This window comes from Ochlerotatus camptorhynchus, unplaced genomic scaffold (genome assembly GCF_037179485.1).
Source record: "Ochlerotatus camptorhynchus isolate MF236.1 unplaced genomic scaffold, CSIRO-AGI_Acam_v1.1 ptg000617l, whole genome shotgun sequence".
In the NCBI taxonomy this organism is placed as follows: Eukaryota; Metazoa; Arthropoda; class Insecta; order Diptera; family Culicidae; genus Ochlerotatus; species Ochlerotatus camptorhynchus.
In genome coordinates, this window is record NW_027041096.1 from 36,806 (window position 1) to 55,551 (window position 18,746).

Below are 18,746 nucleotides of genomic sequence, written 5' to 3' on the forward strand. Positions count from 1 at the left end.
TATCGACAACTGTTTGGCAGAACAATGCACGCTTAGACAACTTGCAGATGACGGTGTGGTTTCCGTAAGAGGTCCACATGCCGTGGACTTGCAAGGACCATTGCAAAGTTCCTTAGATAACTTGTCTTCTTGGGCTAGGAATCTAGGGATCGAATTCTCGCCGCAGAAAACTGAAGCGGAACCAAGCCCAAATGCATCTTAATCTTTTGGGCAGAAACATTACTCAATCATTGTCTTTCAAGTACCTTGGGGTCTGGTTTGATTCAAAGTGCACTTGGAATATCCATATTACGTATTTGAAGCAAAAATGTCAGCAAAGGATCAACTTTCTCCGTTCAATTTGCGGCACATGGCGGGGTTCTCATCCGGGAGACCTCATAACGCTTTATAAAACAACTATTCTCTCTGTTCTAGAGTATGCCTCTTTTTGCTTTCTCTCGGCAAGAAAATGTCACCGATGGAACGAATTCAATCTCGTTGTCTGCGTATTGCTCTCGGCTGTATGCACTCAACGCATAACATGAGTCTCGAGGTTCTTGCAGGAGTAACACCCCTCCAGAACCGTTTCTGGGAGCTCTCTCTCTCAGAATACTAATCAAATGCGGAGTGACGAACACACTTACAATTGAACATTTTGAAGAAATTCTTGGGCTGAACACACAATCTCGATTTATGAGAATCTACCACCACTACATATCGTCAGATATGTGTCTTCCTTGTTACACTCCAGACCGTGCTCACTTCACCAATCGCAGTTTCTCAATTGAATATGGTCTGACCATGAAACAAGCAACTCTTGGGATTCCCGATCAACTTCGACCTATTATTATCCCACGTATTTTTACTGAAAAGTACCAAAACGTCAATTGCGCGAACAGATATTTTACAGACGGGTCACGTCTCAATAGATCCACTGGCTTCGGTGTCTTCAATGAAAACTCTAGCGCCTTCCGCAAGCTTCAGGAACCTTGTTCCGTTTTTGTTGCTGAGCTGGCAGCAATCAACTTCGCATTGGGGATGATTTCCAACATGCCCGCAGACCATTACTTCATCTTCTCGGATAGTCTCAGTTCGATTGAGGCTATTCGGTCGATGAAACCAAGAAGGCACTCATCTTATTTCCGGGGTGCGCAGGAAGGCGAATTTTATGACAAGCAAATTTCACACGATGAATTTTACCATTTAGTGCGTCAGAGTACCCTTTAGAGTTGGCAAACCGATTGGGACAATGGAAATCTTGGACGGTGGTTACATTCAATTATTCCTAATGTTTCTTCGAGAGCGTGGTTTAAAGGCTTGGACTTAAGTCGTGACTTCATTCGCGTGATGAGTAGACTCATGTTCAACCACTACTCGCTAGATGCTCATTTCAATAGAATAAACCTCGTGGACAGCCACATCTGTCGGTGTGGAAACGGTTACGATGACATCGATCACGCAGTTTGCCAGTGTACGGATAATGACGCCGCCAGAGAGCGACTTTTGAATACCCTTGAGGCCCATGGAAGACAACCCTATGTTCCTATTAGAGACGTGTTGGGAACTCGCGATATCGGCTATATGCAGTCGGTTTATGTGTTTCTTCAAATGTCTAGTATAAGAATTTAATTCCTTCGTCTTTTGTCTCTCTTTAATCGTTTTTGTTTGTCTTGTCCCCCCGTCTCGATGAGTCTCATCATCGCCCACTGGTCACCATAGCCGGTCGAACTCCAGACGAAACTAGAACCACACTACCATTCATACTGGCGACAACACTCTGATGAGGCAACGAAACCTTACCCCCAAGCTCCTCCCCTGATTCTATCCTTCGACAATGTACCTCTCTAACCTCGAGTAAGCCGCGAGTATTCGGCCCGACTCCTACTAGAAATAGAATTAAGTGAATTTTGTTACAAACAAAGAACAATGAACTATCGGCTCCGTAAAACTAACGCGATTGAGCCTACCAAATAAACGAACTAGATAAAAAAAAAAAACACATTAGATGTGAGAACCACATTTCCCATCACGGAAACGCCTCGTTTTCTGATGTTAAAATTACGCATTTTCGTGCTCAAAACGCATAGAACTTTTGGTTTATTCAAAAGATAATAAAAAAGCGCATTGGTTGGAGGAATTATTGCTAAAAAAATTTCAATCACGAGATATTCGCGATAAATCATATACATTCGAGATATATTTGCTTTTTATAGCGTCCTGGAGAAAACCTTACGAAGTGTTTCTGGTCATTTAACATGGTTATGTGGTATTCATGGCTTAAGAAAACCATGACCCTTCTCCTACCAAACTACCCAACTCCGTAGAATCTTTGGGGCGTCGGTGAGTTGCTGGCCTTCCGTTTAGTAGAAGTTACATCAAAAATATCCTTCCTTTACCCATAACCGAGAAGACGGGCGTGGTAATTGTCATGCTTTTCCTGTTTTGAACAATCCCAAATAATTTTCCTTAAGCAATCAGAATAAGAACGGGGAGCTGCCTCCCTGGCGTTGGTAAGATTGGTGCTCAGCACAGAAAATAAGATCAACGGAAAATAATGTCAAGAAACGAGCAGGACTACGTTCTACATGAATGAGTGTCTGCAAAACCGACAGCTTCCGTTTCTCAAATCACACAACGTTCCTACCATTTTTTGGCCGGATCTAGCTTCTTGTCACTACTCCAAGGACGTTCTAAAGTGGTACAATACGAATGGGGTCAATTCGGTGCCGAAGATCTCAATCCCCCAAACACACCGGAGTTGCGGCCGATCGAAAAAATACTGGGCTATAAAGAAGCACTAACGTCGTAAGCATCCTAAAGTTGTCACTGCGGAGTAGGAAATGTTGAAATCATGGATGAAAGCAGAAAAATGTCGATTCAACCGTTGTACAAAACCTTATGAGTGGAATTAAGAAGAAAGTTCGGGCATTTGGATTTGGTGAAGAAATAGAGTGAAATAAGATAGCTTAACCAATCTTGTATATATTATTACATTCCCTGAAAATTTCATGACAATCGGTTGAGAGACTTATTTTGACGAGCACTTCTATGAGATGCAATTTAACTGTGGACACTCTTTAATCACTCCTATTATCTATTCCGTTTGAAACGAAATTCCCATAAAAAATATAGGAGCTCCGTTTCGAGTGGAATACAGAATAGGGGTATAATATCACTTATGAATAATAATATTAATATTTTAATATCATTTTGATATTAAAATAATATTTTGGTGTCCGACTCGGGCGTGGTGCCTACATTGAACTCTCTACATCTCGATGTTGAAGGGACCTTCGAGTTATAGAATTACCGAGATATAAATAAACAATCCCATACAAAATCGCTAGCAGCCATAAAATTCATTTTTACTGCGGTTCGAGTTAGTGGACATCGTGTTGTGGAGAGTAACGGGTGTTCAATAAAAAATAAGAATGATTTCAGTGCCGTCCAGCGCTCTTGTGAGAGCATCGCGACTAATTTGCGTCGTACGGCTGACCAGGGCCCCTTTTCCAATATTCATTGATGTTTTTTTGAAGAATAAACATTATGTTTTTAATAAAAAATACTGAATTCGTTGAAAAAAATAAATTTTTACACACTGGGGGGCGACCCCGGCGTAGTGGTTTACATCCATTCCTCTCACGCCAAAGTCACGAGTTCAAATCTCACCCCCGGACAAGTCACAAATGACCCAAGAGTGTTAAAGTGACTATAATAAAAAAAAAAAAAAAAAAAAAAAAAAATTTTTACAAGCTACATGACTGAAAAAATTCTCATTTTTTATTAAACATCCGTTAGACTGTATGTCCTATAAACAAGGTAAAACTGAATATGACAGAAAAAAAGGTGCAATCAACTCATAAACTTGAGAATACAGGTTCAAAATTAACTAAAATCTTTAAAGTTTTGTAAAAAAAATAGAGTCAATATTTGCTACAATGAGTGTCGGCATTGGGAAATCATTTAAGATATAAAAGCATACTTACTAATGGAACAGTCGGGTCCTTGATAACCATCGATGCAATCACATTTTCCTATGTAGCATGATCCTCTTCCAGAACAATCATTTGGACAGGTGGTTCGAATACCTTCAGCTTCGCCCACAATCAATGATATACCATGCGGCAAAAGTTCATCATTGTACACTGACAGGAACCACCTTCCGACGTCCAAGTACTGAAGAATTGTAACATTAACAGTCATGGAGTCCATATCCAATTTTGGCATCGCACTATCCGCTGATCGTTTGGTTATTATGTGTTGATCGACATCATCTAAATGAAGATCAGCAAAAGCAAATTCGTTGCTTCGGTGGATTTCAAACGGAGACTGATGCTCAGGATGAGGATTTTCGTCAAAATTGCTTAAATCTTCAAGTGGGTTTTGTACAGATTCATCATCATTCACCAAACTTCGCTTTCGTCGTAAGCGGTGATCTATCCGTCCGCCTTTGATAAATTCAACAAAATCATACTGCGTAATACTTGGTCCAACATTTCGCCGACCGTATACGGCAAAGTTGGCACCCCATGGTAAAGTAAAATTAAATTGAATAAAAGCGGGATGTTTGTTGCGGAATTCTGCGTTCCAAAACTGGAAAGGTGGAATGGTTGCACGGTGAAGCTCATTAAAACCCTTCAGCTCTACTATCGCAGGCCATTTTTGTGCTGCTAGCGAGGACATGAGCTGGTCTTGTGCTTGCTGCTGTTGCAGCTGTTGGTCCTGATAATTGAACTGTGATAAACTGCCTTGCATATTTCCATAATGATTAACTGTTGTAAAACTATTGTGATCGGCTGTACTTGTTAGAAGTGATTCCTCCGTGGGTAACAGTGTTGAACCACCATTACTTCCCACCGTTGCAGAAACCGTGCCAAGATTGCTGGTGGAGCTAGCAGCATCTGAAGTGACCTGATCCTGTGCACTCGATTTCACATCCTGTACCAATATACAATTAGTTGAATCGATATTTGGCTTCATTGAACTCGTTGCTGTAAAGAGAGGATAAAACATACAATTATATACGAATTCATTTAAGGATGGTTTATAGAACCTGAAACAGAGATGCATGTCAAATTAGTTGGTTAAGTTTTTTTTTAGTTTTCCACATTTTCTGTTCAATTACGATTCAATATAGAATTCATGCATCACATTGCTTCATATTGCTTCTTATTGGAGAAAAGGCTTTTCTTCACTATTCAATGCTACTAAATTAGAAGTTCTAAGTCTCTTGAGAGTTTGGCCCTTATTACCGATGTCACTTCACGGTGAAGTGACAACTAATCACTCACGGTGAAGTGATTCCCATTAAATTTACACGGCAATCACTTCACCGTGAGTGACAAGTGGTCACTTCACTTCGTTTTCACCGTGAAGTGACATTCGTAATAAGGGATTTTATTATGTGACTCTATGGTGATTTTTATTCGCTCGACATCAAGTCCACTCGTTCAACTGACTGGCCACGTTCAACTGATTAAATAGACTCATCGTTTGCTTAGACAAGTCCTTTTTTATTTAATTTCTCTTGCCATCACGATATCACTGAATGTGTTTTAACTGTAACATGACTGTTTAAATTATACAATAACATATGTTGGGTTTGATGCTATTTATCAATGGAAATGTTGAAAATTATGAGCTTTATTATTTGCTAATTGAAGAATAAGCAGAAGAGTCATGAACATTAATTCCCTTCAATTACAATACCAAGCCAAAAATTATATTTTTCTACACGTAGGGGGAGGAGGGGCATAGTGAATAGAAGGGGCATAGTGAACAGGTGGGACATAGTGAGCATCCCACAGTTTGACCCTGGATCTCTAGCTGCATGAAACAAATCAACTGGTAGTAGGTTCAATATCATTATGATTTTTTTTTTATAATCCATTTATTTGTCAAGGCTCAAATGCGTTAGCTTTGCGGAGCCGAATATTTTTTACATGATTGTGTGTGAATATCATTTTCTTACAACTAATGTTAGTAGAACGGGGGCCGATTACTCACGGTTTACTTGAGATTAGGGATTACATTTATTGATCATTTGGAGGGAGGACAAGGGAAAGCATTTTGAACTAATTTAAAACATAAACGTCTTCTTCTTCTTATTCGGATTTCAAGCTTATTGCTTAGTGCATATTAGCTTATTGCGTGCTCTCAACTTAGTGTTCTAGATTCACTTCCACAGTTATTAATTGAGAGCTTTCGATGCCAATACCATTGCATGAATTTGTATATTGTGTGGCAAAGCACAGTGATACTCTAGCCCAGGGAAGTCGAGAAAATTTCCAATCCGAAAGATTCCCTCGACCGGACCGGGAATCGAACCCGCCGCCTCCAGTTTGGTAATAAATACCGTGCCTTTACTGACTAGACTATGAGGCCGTAAAGGATGACTAAAACACAAAACATTAAACACATACATCAACAGCTTTAAGAAAGTCGTAAATAAGCTTCATAAAGTCGATATCACGGCAAGCCAAGACGTCTCTAATTGGCTTAAAGGGTTGTTTTCCTCGGACCCTAAGGGAATCACACAGAACGGATCTCGCCTCATGATGCAAGGAGCAGGACCAAACAACATGCTCGATGTCGTGATAACCGTTTTCACAGGTACATAAGTTGCTGTCGGTGAGCGTAATACGGAAAAGGTGGGCGTTTAACGAACAGTGATTGGACATGAGCCTGGACATTACACGAATAAAATCACGACTCATATCCAACCCTTGGAACCAGGGTTTGATCGACACCTGTGGGACAATAGAATGTAACCATCTTCCCAGATCACCACCATTCCACTTTTGTTGCCAGTTGTCGAGGACTTGCTCACGAGAAATCGTGAAAAATTCGTGGTAGGCGATTTGTCGCTCGTAAATATCGCCTTCCATAGCGCCCACCTTGGCCAGCGAGTCCGCTTTCTCATTGCCCGGGATAGAGCAATGAGAAGGGACCCATACCAAGGTGATGACATGCGAGCTGTATGATAAAGCACTCAATGACGATCGTATTTCCTGGAGGAAATACGCCGAGTGCTTCATCGGCCTCATTGAAAGCATAGTCTCCAGGGAGCTTAGGCTATCCGTAAAAATGAAATAATGGTCAGGTGGAAGTGAGGCAATACGCTCTAACCTGTACGATATAGCTGCTAGTTTAGCAACGTATACCGAACACGGCTTTTGAAGCTTGTATGAGGCACCAGTGGAAGCATTTATCACCGACCCATCTGTGAAAAATCTCTTCTTGGTGGGGACGTGGCGGTATTTGTTCGCAAAAATAGTTGGGACAATCAGGGAACGGTGAGGCTCTGGAATTCCTTGAATCTCCTGCCTCATTGAGAGATCGAATCTCACGGAAGAACAACCGAAATGATGGGAGACAGCGCGATTGGGGTTGAACGAGGAGGGGCCGATGTCCAGAGTCATGTACTCGTAGTACAAGCTCATGAATCGTGTTTGAGGATTCCGCTCTAGAAGCTTCTCAAAGTTCTCGAACACCAGCGGGTTCATACTTCACAGCGGATAAGGAGCCGGAACGATAAAACCGCAAAACGATTTGTTAAGGGGAGGACGCCCGCAAGAACTTTAAGACTCATGGTATGCGTCGATTGCATACAACCTAGCGCGATTCGAATGCAACGATATTGAATCCTTCGGAGCTTCAATATGTGCGTCCCCGCCGCCAATTGCAAGCAAAAGCTACCGTATTCCAAAATCGAGAGAATGGTGGTCTTGTAGAGTCTTATCAGATCTTCCGGATGGGCTCCCCATGAAGTGCCGGTAATGGAACGAAGGAAATTGATTCGCTGTTGGCATCTCTGCCTCAGATACGCTATGTGTTTTCCCCAAGTGCACTTGGAATCGAACCAGACACCTAAATACTCAAACGACATGCTGTGAGTGATTGTTCTACCCTTAAGTTGAAGCTGAAACTGTGCTGGATAAAGCTTCCTAGAAAAAACAACCATCTCTGTTTTCTCCGGAGAGAATTCGATACCAAGATTCATTGCCCAAGTAGACAAATTATCCAAGGTATCTTGCAATGGTCCTTGCAGGTCCGGTGCTGTTGGTCCAACCATGGAAACCACGCCGTCATCTGCAAGCTGCCTTAACGTGCAATTTTCGGCCAGACATTCATCAATGTCTTTGACATAGAAATTGTACAGGAGGGGACTTAAACATGAGCCTTGTGGAAGACCCATGTAGCTGATTCGTGCAATTTCCGAGTTACCATGAGAGAAGCTCATTCGTTTCTCGGACAACAAATTAAACAGGAAATTGTTGATAATCGGAGAAAGCCCACTCGCATGGAGTTTGTCCGAAAGTATGTCGATGCAAACAGAATCAAACGCCCCTTTAATGTCCAAGAAAACTGAACCCATCTGCTGTTTTTCAGCATAGGCTAATTGGATTTCAGTTGAAAGCAGTCCATATCATCGTTTTCCAGCGGCGGATCGCGAGTGTTGCATCGAACCGGAACCGAATCGGGACAAACCTTACGCGTGAAGTCGAAATACTCCTTGTCCTCGGTGACCGACGATGCCGCGTTACGCATTCTCCTGCCGACATTCCAGAGCGTTTGCATGGAAGTCTCTCGCGATAGCCCTTCGACGAACCGACGCCAGTAACCGCGTTTTTTGGCCCTGACCGAGCTCTTAAACTTTTCCTCCAGCTCCGTATACCGCTCAAAGTATTCGCGGGAACCGTATTTACGAAACTGTTTAAACGCGGTAGACTTCTCGTTATTCACGTCGGTGCATTCCTGGTCCACACAGTGGGAGGACGTTTGCGAATGGTAGTGCCAGGAACAGGCTTCGTTTATGCTTGAAGCGCGCAATCTACTATAAGCCGCGATAGGAAGGAGTACTCATCCAACGGAGAGAGAACGTCGACCGATTCTGAACCGTCACGGACCACGTTCGCGTATTCTTCCCAATTGATGATTCTCGTGATTGGACACTGTGAAGATGAACCGTTGGAAATCGAAATTTTGATGGGCAAATGATCACTACCATAGGGGTCTTGGATTACCTCCCACATGCAATCCAATGATAGTGAGTTCGAATAGAGTGACAAGTCTAGTCTGTTCTCTCTTGCTGGAGGTTTGGCTATTCGAGTTACTTCACCGGTGTTTAGAATGGTCATATTGAAATCGTCGCATAGGTCATAGATGATGGTTGAGCGGTTGTCATCGTACAGCTCTCCCCAGCCTGTACCGTGGGAATTAAAATCCTCTAAGATCAACCGCGGCACAGGTAGCACTGAGCAGAGGTCAGATAGCGCTCGCCGAGAAACAGCCGTTCTCGGAGGGATGTATAACGAGGCAATACTGAAGGTTTTACCTCTAATATTCACCTGACATGCGACAATTTCAATACCTGACACTGGAGGAAGGTCGATTCTGTAGAATGAGTGTTGTTTGTTGACCCCTAGGAGCACCCCACCGTACGAATCTGCACGATCGAGACGAATAATGTTGTAGCAGACGCCGTCGCAAAAAACGAGTCCAGTCGACTATAGTGCGAACCAAACCAACACAAACTCAAACCAAACCGCTCCCAATGCGAACCTAGCTAAAACGACCTCGAACCAAGCTTTCCGGCCTCGGTTCGAATCAATCTCGGCCAAAGCTTTTACCATGCCACCACCGAAACAAATTCCCCAACGTCAACAACAGAAGCTGTTACCACCAGTTCTGACCGAACAGAATTTCCCCACGTTAGCCCCTACCTCGGCTTTGATTCCCCCATCGGACAGCGGGTCGTTGACTCCCTATACAAGTCAACAACCCCCCGCTGGCGGCGGAGTGGATCGCAAAACTGCTAGTGGTAAGTCCGATGGAAACGAAACAGATTCGTCTGTAGGGTCATCCAGCTCCAGAAGACACCTCCGCACTCGACCACCAGGCAAGAAGCCTCGCGTGGATGACGACTGCGACGACAAGCGAGATGGGAGTAACCAACCGTCCTAATGGCTGAGTTCTCCAGTTACAACCTCGCCACCATCAACATCAACAATATTACGAACGCAACGAAGATTGACGCTCTTCGAACCTTTGTACGAACACTGGAACTGGATATCGTTTTCCTCCAGGAGGTGGAGAATGAGCAACTCTCTATCCCTGGCTTCAACGTTATCTGCAATGTGGACCAAGCAAGGCGGGGAACGGCAATCGCGCTGAAAGACCACATACAATTAACGCATGTGGAGAAGAGCCTGGATGGTCGTCGCATCGCTATGAGGGTGCAAAACACGACGCTCTGCAACGTATATGCGCCATCGGGGACAGTTGTTCGTGCGGAAAGAGAAAGATTTTTCAACGGCACGATCGCGTACTACATTCGGTACAACACTCAAAACGTCATCCTCGCTGGAGATTTTAACTGCGTGCTACGTAAGAGCGACTCAACGAGTTCCAACACAAGCCCGGCTCTCCAAGCGACCGTACGGCAGCTACAGCTTCACGATCTGTGGCTGAAATTGTACCCCACAACCCCCGCACCCACGTACATCACACACAATGCGGCATCCAGGCTCGACCGCATGTATGTCAGCGCTGGGCTTTGCGAGCATCTGCGGAGTGCTGCCACGCACGTATGCTTATTCAAGGATCACAAAGCGCTAACAGCGCGCATTTGCCTTCCCCACCTTGGCCGCGAACAAGGACGTGGTTACTGGTCCCTCCGCCCTCACCTCTTAACCGCCGAGAACTTAGAGGAATTCCAAGTGCGATGGCAGTTTTGGACCCGCCAACGGAGAAATTTCCCCAGCTGGATGACATGGTGGCTCTTATGCGCGAAGCCAAAAATAAAATCTTTTTTTCCGATGGAAGTCAAGTGAAGTTTTCAGGACATTTAACGCAGAACAACAACGACTCTACGAGTAATTACGACTCGCATATGATGGCTATTACCAGAATCCCACCATGCTGGTGACCATCAACCGCGTAAAAGCACAAATGCTCACGTTGCAGCGGCAGTTTGCGCAAAACTTCATCCACATCAACGAGACGTTTATAGCCGGCGAGAGCATATCCACTTTCCAGTTGGGTGATAGACGACGTAAAAAAAACAACCACAACAGGACTGCAGAACGAACGAGGAGAGCAAATACAAGACTCTCTGGAGATCGAGCAACACATGTTTTGATACTTCAGGGATCTGTATGCGGTGGAAGAGACGAGGCAGGTGGGGGAAGAAATGTTCGAAACTGAGAGAGCCGTACCCGAGAACGACGAAGCCAACGCAGCTCTAATAGCAGAGATCAGCATTGACAAGTTGAAAAACTCCATCCGAACGTCGCAAAAACGTAAATCACCGGGGATCGATGGTTTGCCGGTAGAGTTCTACCTACGAACTTTCGACGTCATCTATCGAGAGCTCTACTTCGTTATTAATGAAGCTATGACGAATGAGCTCCCATCTGAATTCGCCGATGGCACTATTGTGTTGGTTAAAAAGCGAGGTGGGGATGGGACAGCAAGAGCATACCGTCCGATCAGCCTGTTCAACGTCGATTTTAAAATCCTCTCCCGTGTGATGAAGGCTCGCCTGGAACGAGTACTGCGGATCCATCGAGTCCTGAGCGACTCTCAAAAATGCGCAAATGCCGACCGTTCTATTTTCCAAGCTACACTCTCGCTCAAAGATCGTATTGCACAGCTAAGAGCGAGGAAGCAGAAGGGGAAGATGATCTCATTCGATCTTGACCACGCGTTCGATGACTTCTAGTCAATCGTCACCTGCAGGAGATCGTTTCCCTTCCATATTATCAGTCCCTTCTCGCCCAAAATATTCCTCCCTCCCGCCGATCTTCCTTGCCTAAAACTTCTCTCACAGCAAATTCCCTTATTTCCACACCACATCCAACAAAATCCCTCCAGCGATCAAATCCATCGTTTCTACTTGGAACAAACTGAGCTACCCAGAGTGGAACGAAACCATCCAGGCATCAATTGGAAAAAGATCTGAATGAACATATCATCGAGAAGGCTATCGTCGAGCCAGCGTACTGATCTCTACCTGCTAGTGAACGAGAAGACGGAGCACCGTAGACTGATGAACGTCATCGGCCGTGCAAACGACCCAAACTGTGCGGTAGGAATCGAGACTTTGCAACATAAGTTTTGCGAATGCCCTCGAGTTGCTGCAGCTTGGGCACACATCCAGCGAAAATTGACGACGACGCTCGGCGGCTGGCAGAGGCTGAGCTTCGACGATCTTTTTTTTTATATTAATTTATTCGTACAGGCTCAATCGAATAAACTTTACAGAGCCGAGTTATCATTTGCATTATACATGATTAATGTCTTAAATCTAGAGTTAAAGGAATTCAACCGATTACTCGCGGTCATCTCGAGGTTAGTGGAGATTTACAATTTTTTGGATGGGGAAAGGGAGAAGGAGGTTTGAAATATGATTTATTATACAAATATTTAATTAATCCTAAAACATGAATTTATTTCTATGCATCTTGAAAACAAACATTAAAAAAAACTACACGCACAATACACAAACTAAACACAAGGTTAATAAAACTTACAATCTAAGGTTAGTATTCTTAAAGTAAACATATATGAGTTTCATAAACTCCAGATCACGTCTAGCCAAAATATCCCGAACTGGAACATTAGGTTTTCTACCTCGAGCCCGAAGGGAATCGCACAGCTCAGATCTGACTCCACGATGCTCAGCACAAGACCAAAGGATGTGATCGGCGTCTTGGTAACCTTGTCCAAATTCACAGAGATTGCTGTCTCCCAGCCCAACACGAAACAAGTGAGCGTTTAACGAATAGTGATTGGACATGAGGCGAGACATCAGACGAATGAAGTCTCGACCCACATCCAACCCCTTGAACCAAGGACTCTTCGACACCTTAGGGATGATCGAGAATAGCCATCGTCCCAAACTTCCTTCACTCCATTTATTTTGCCAGCTGGCGAGCGACTGTTGACGATAAATGAAGAAAAATTCATTGTAGGCGATTTGTCGATCGTAAATATCACCTTGCATAGCGCCCACCTTAGCAAGTGAGTCCGCCTTCTCATTGCCCGGAAGCGAGCAATGAGATGGGACCCATGCAAAGGTGATGACAAAAGATCTTAAAGATAAAGCACTCAGAAGCTCTCGTATTTTCATGAGAAAATACGAGGAGTGCTTTACCGGCCTCATGGATCGAATAGCCTCGACAGAACTGAGACTATCCGTAAAAATAAAATAGTGATCTGGTGCAAGTGAGGCGATCGTTTCTAGCGTATAGTGTATTGCCGCCAGTTCAGCAACATATACGGAACAAGGAGCTTGAAGCATTCGAGAGGCGCTATGAAATTCGTTAAAAATACCAAAACCAGCGGACGACTCTATTAGTGATCCATCTGTGAAGAACGATCTTGCGGAATCAACTTGGCCAAACTTTGCAGCGTAAATCGACGGAACAATCATGGAACGATGATGTTCTGGGATTCCACGAATCTCCCGCGTCATAGATAAATCAAAACTAACTGAATTGCCGAAGTCGGAGAAGCATACACGATGGGGATTATGCTGTGAAGGGCTGACATCCTGAGTTATGTACACGTAGTACAATGACATAAAACGAGTTTGAGGGTTTAGCTCAAGAAGCTTCTCAAAGTTTTCGATTACCAGTGGGTTCATAACTTCACAACGGGTGAGGAGCCTGAGGGACAATTCCGAAAACCAATCCGATAGTGGCAACATGCCCGCCAACACTTCGAGACTCATCGTATGAGTCGAGTGCATGCATCCTAACGCGATACGAAGACAACGATACTGGATACGTTCCAGTTTGATGATGTGAGTTTTAGCCGCCAATTGGAAGCAAAAACTACCGTACTCTAAAACCGATAAAATCGTTGTCCGGTACAACGTTAGAAGATCTTGCGGATGAGCTCCCCACCACGTTCCGGTAATTGTTTGGAGAAAATTGATCCTTTGTTGGCATTTTCGTCTCAGATACTCAATGTGGGATCTCCAGGTGCATTTGGAATCGAACCAGACCCCAAGATATTTGAAAGACATGGAATGAGTGATCGGCTTACCCAAAAGTTGAAGCTTCGGTTGTGCTGGGCTATGCTTCCTAGAAAAAACGACCAACTCAGTTTTCTCCGTGGAGAATTCGATACCTAGCTGGATAGCCCAAGTAGACAAATTGTCTAAGGTATCCTGTAAGGGTCCTTGCAGGTTGACCCCTTTGGGCCCTGTCATAGACACTACGCCATCATCTGCAAGTTGTCTCAACGTGCAGTTGTCACTTAGACAATTGTCAATTTCTCTGACATAGAAATTGTACAAAAGGGGGCTTAAACATGAGCCCTGGGGGAGACCCATGTAACTAAATCAAGAAGCTGTAGAGTTTCCATGAGAAAAGCTCATATGTTTCTCTGACAGCAAATTGTACAAAAAGTTATTCATTAATGGGGAAAGGCCACAAGCGTGGAGTTTGTCTGAAAGGACTTCAACCGATACTGAATCAAAAGCCCCCTTAATATCCAAGAACACAGAAGCCATTTGCTCTTTTTTAGCAAAAGCCAACTGGATTTCTGTGGAAAGCAACGCGAGACAGTCGTTCGTTCCCTTACCCCTACGGAAACTAAATTGAGTATCTGAGACTAGGTGGTTCGTCTCAACCCATTTGTCAAAGAGAAAAAGGATCATTTTCTCCAACAATTTTCGAATGCACGATAACATCGCGATGGGACGATACGAGTTATGATCTGACGCGAGTTTTCCAGGCTTTTTAATGGCTATAACTCTCACTCGCCTCCAATCATCTGGAACAATATTGAACTCCAGGAACTGACAAAACAAGTTCAACATGCGCCTCTTAGCGACGTCTGGGAGGTTCTTCAACAAGTCGAACTTGATCCTATCAGCCCCCGGAGCCAAATTGCGACACGAAAGGAGCGCGAGTGAGAGCTTCAGCATTGAAAAAGGCTGGCTGATCTCGTCTACCGAATTCGTCGTTTCGCAAGGAATCATCTGTGCCGGCACGGAATCAGGACATACTTTTCGCGCGAACTTGAGAATCCACCGATCCGAGTACTCCTCGCTCTCGTTGTTTGAAGACCGGTTACGCATCCTTCGCGCCGTGTTCCAAAGCGTATTCAACGACGTTTCGTGCGATAAACCGTCCACGAATTGCCGCCAGTATCCACGTTTCTTGGCTTTGATGAGGCTCTTGAGTTTGTGTTCAAGAGTCGAGTACGCTTCGAAATACTCGGGTGTTCCGCGTTTCCGGAAAAGCTTAAACGCGTTGGACTTTTTACGATAAACCTCAGTGCATTGCTGGTCCCACCAAGGGGTAGGAGGTTTCCTACGAAAAGACGTTCCTGGAACCGGCCGAGTTTGAGCTCGAAGCGCGCTGTCCAAGATCAGATTGGAGAGGAAGTTATATTCCTCCAACGGTGGAAGCTCTTCTACCGACGACACGGCTTCATCTATCGCGGTCTTGAACGTTGTCCAATCGATATTACGGGTTAGATCATACGCGACGTTAACGGATTCTGACGAGTTGAACCCACTGGCAATCGAAATTTTGATCGGCAGATGATCACTACCGTGGGGATCCTGGATCACATTCCACGTGCAATCCAACGATAATGAATTAGAGCAAAGTGTGAGGTCTAATCTACTTCCATTTGAGGATGGACCAGCCAGACGTGTTACTTCTCCATTGTTAAGAATTGTCATATTGAAGTTATCACAGAGGTCATATATCAAAGTAGAACGGTTGTCATCATACAGTTCCCCCCAGCCTGTACCGTGGAAATTAAAATCTCCCATAATCAACCGTGGAGTAGGAAGAACTGAACAGATATCTGAAAGTTGTTTTTGACTAATCGAAACTCGGGGAGGAATATACACAGAAGCAATACAAAGGCTCTTGCCTTTAACAAAAGCCTGACATGCGACAACTTCAATACCTGGAAATTGTGGAAGATTCACTCTATAGAAGGAATGGCACTTTTTGATCCCCAAAAGTACTCCTCCTCCACGCGAATCCTCACGATCCAGTCGAATAATGTTAAAATCATGAAAAGGAAGATCGATATCTGAAGAGAGCCAAGTTTCACACAGAGCAAATGCATCACAATCATTATTGTGAACCAAAAACTTAAACGATTCTATCTTAGGAATAAGACTTCGACAATTCCACTGTAGAACAGTGATCAAATCCCCGACCTCGTTTGGAAAATTATCCATCGAAGGAGATGATTGCTGCAAGGAGGGGTCACTTCAATGTCAACTGCTTCAAGAGGGTTTTCACAGTAGGAAGCATTGCCAGAACAATGCTTTTCAGAGGATCAGAAATATCGAGGTAATTGAGGATACTGTCCACAATGTTATCAAATGAGAACAACCCAGATGAAGAAGGGGCTTGTGTTCTGAAAATTGGGGCATCGGGGGTTTTGAATGTCCCCGGGAGAGGTGGAAAATCCTGGGTATAATCAGTTCTGCGGAATCCAGGAGGAGTAGAAGTCTCCTTTTTTCCACCACTCCTTGATTTGGGCAAGCTGATTTGGGGTTCTTGATCTGCAACTTTCCGCGAACGGATGCGTTTTCGTTTCCGGGCAGAACCTTCCGGAAAACTGAAAGAAACTCCCTCCTCAGCCAAGTCAGAGCCAGACTCGTCATCTGACAAAAGAGCGAAGGGATTTGTTTCGTTGGTCGATGGCTTGGCTGTCTTAAGCATTTCTGCAAAAGACCGCCTGGAACGTTCTTTAAGAGAGCGCTCTAGTTTTTCCCCGCGTTGTTTGTACACCGGACACGACGAGAGACCATGAGGAGGAGATCCTTTGCAGTACACGCATTTTGGTGCCGTGACTGTGCAGGCGCCATCCTCGTGCTTCTCCCCGCATTTGGAACAGCGTGCCTTGCTGCCACAGTGAGAGGCCGTATGTCCCAACTGTTTGCAGTTTTGGCAGATCATGACCCGAGGAACAAACAAGCGCACAGGTAGCCGAAGTTTTCCCAACTCGATGTACTGAGGAAGGGCTGAACCAGAAAAGGTCACGCGAAACGAGTACTGAGCCCAGTTTTTGGACATCCAGTATCTTCACCGGGGGGAGCAAGGGGTTCTTGAAACGGCCAACCACCTGCTTCTCCAAGATCTCGGGGGTCAGACTCGCTTCGGTGACCACACCTTCGATCTTCACATCACGAGCTGGTATGTAAAACCTGTACTCAATCGTAAAGATTGGGGAGGCAGCAATCTCGTTAGCCTGCTTCAGGTTAGAAACGACAACACGAAGTTTATTATGCCTAACCTTCGTGATTTCGGTCACGGCCGAGTATCGCTTCGTCAGATCAGTGGAAATTTGCATCAAGTTCAAAGGTTTGTTTTTGGGCTGAAAGTAGACAACCCATGGCCCAGTCGAGTCATCTGGATAGGCTCGCGATCGGGGGCTTTTCTGAGACGAACCATGAATGACAGGACGTTTTCGTCTTTTCTTGCCATCGAGTGGCAAACTGAAGAATATGGTGTACCAAAACAGGCGGCATCTGACGACTTGGAATCCTATCAGCGTCATCTTAACAACCAGAGGATCCAACGCCTGCAGCGTATAAGGAAAAGCGCCGACAAATTTCACAGCCCGAATTTTCGGAAGCAATGACTCCTTTCGACGAGAAAGAGGTAAATAATAATAATAATGAAAATATTTTATCAACCGACGTACTTCCAACAATTTCTTCACATAAACAGAATGCGACTGAAATTTTGATTTACTGTCAAAATTTCAATCGCATAAAAAGCCCAGCTAAATGAAGGAAATCTATCAAAATGTATTATGCTTATCCTTCTCGGTCATTTTCGCAACTGAAACAAGCTGGGACGAAAGCGTGAAAAGTGAAGAAATCTTTGGAAATGCCTTTAATGTATTCAGAGATGAAAGAAATTTTCATGCGACTCAGAAGAAGTCAGGCGGTGGAGTCCTTATAGCTCTTTTGGCCAGTTTTACCTCAGAACTCATCTTTACACCACAATTTACAGAATTTGAGCATATTTGGGTGAAATCACACATAGCCGGTGAAATGCACGTGTTCGCCTCAGTGTATTTTTCACCAGACCATGCTCATAAAAGTACTTATGAAGCATTCTTCCAAAGTGCTGAACAAATGATATCTGAGGTTCCTCCTGAGGTTAAAGTTCACATCTATGAAGACTTGAATCAACGCCATGCTGACTTCATTCTGGACTCTGAAAATGAATGTATCTTACTCCCAGTCGTTGGGGATAATGAAACATTACAGTTCATTTTTGACATAACTGCTAATTTAGGACTGAACCAAATTAACCACATCAAATACCAACAAAATTGCTATTTGGACTTTTTACTAATGAATATTTATGAAGATTTCTGTGTGACCGAATCATTAAATCCACTGTGGAAAAATGAAGCGTTTCACACAGCAATTGAATATTCCTTATTTGTGCATGAAAACCAAAGACCCAACGACTGCGAATACGAAGAAGTCTTTGAATACAAATTAGCAGACTACGAAAAAACTAAATTTAAATTAAACAGTGTCAATTGGCAATTAATTTTAAGGAATGTAGGAAATGTCGAAATTGGTATAGACGTGGTCTACAAAATTTTATGAGAAATAATTTGGGAAGAAATTCATTTGAAGAAAAAAAAAGATGCAACAGAAACACTCAAAATCCAGTCTGGTTTAACAGACAAATAAAAAACTTGAAAAATCGGAAGCAAAAAGCACATAAAATTAAAAAAAAACACAATAGTAGTAA

At 43.9% G+C, this 18,746-nt stretch overlaps 1 protein-coding gene across 1 annotated transcript in view; it reads right to left on the minus strand.

The window, feature by feature from the left end:
* LOC135714121 (teneurin-a-like) overlaps positions 1–18,746 on the minus strand; it is a 103,061-nt gene that overhangs the window by 36,799 nt on the left and 47,516 nt on the right. The window contains exon 3 of the mRNA XM_065237400.1: positions 3,966–4,970. Within this exon, the coding sequence (XP_065093472.1) occupies positions 3,966–4,970 (1,005 nt within the window). The remainder of the gene's footprint in view (positions 1–3,965; positions 4,971–18,746) is intronic.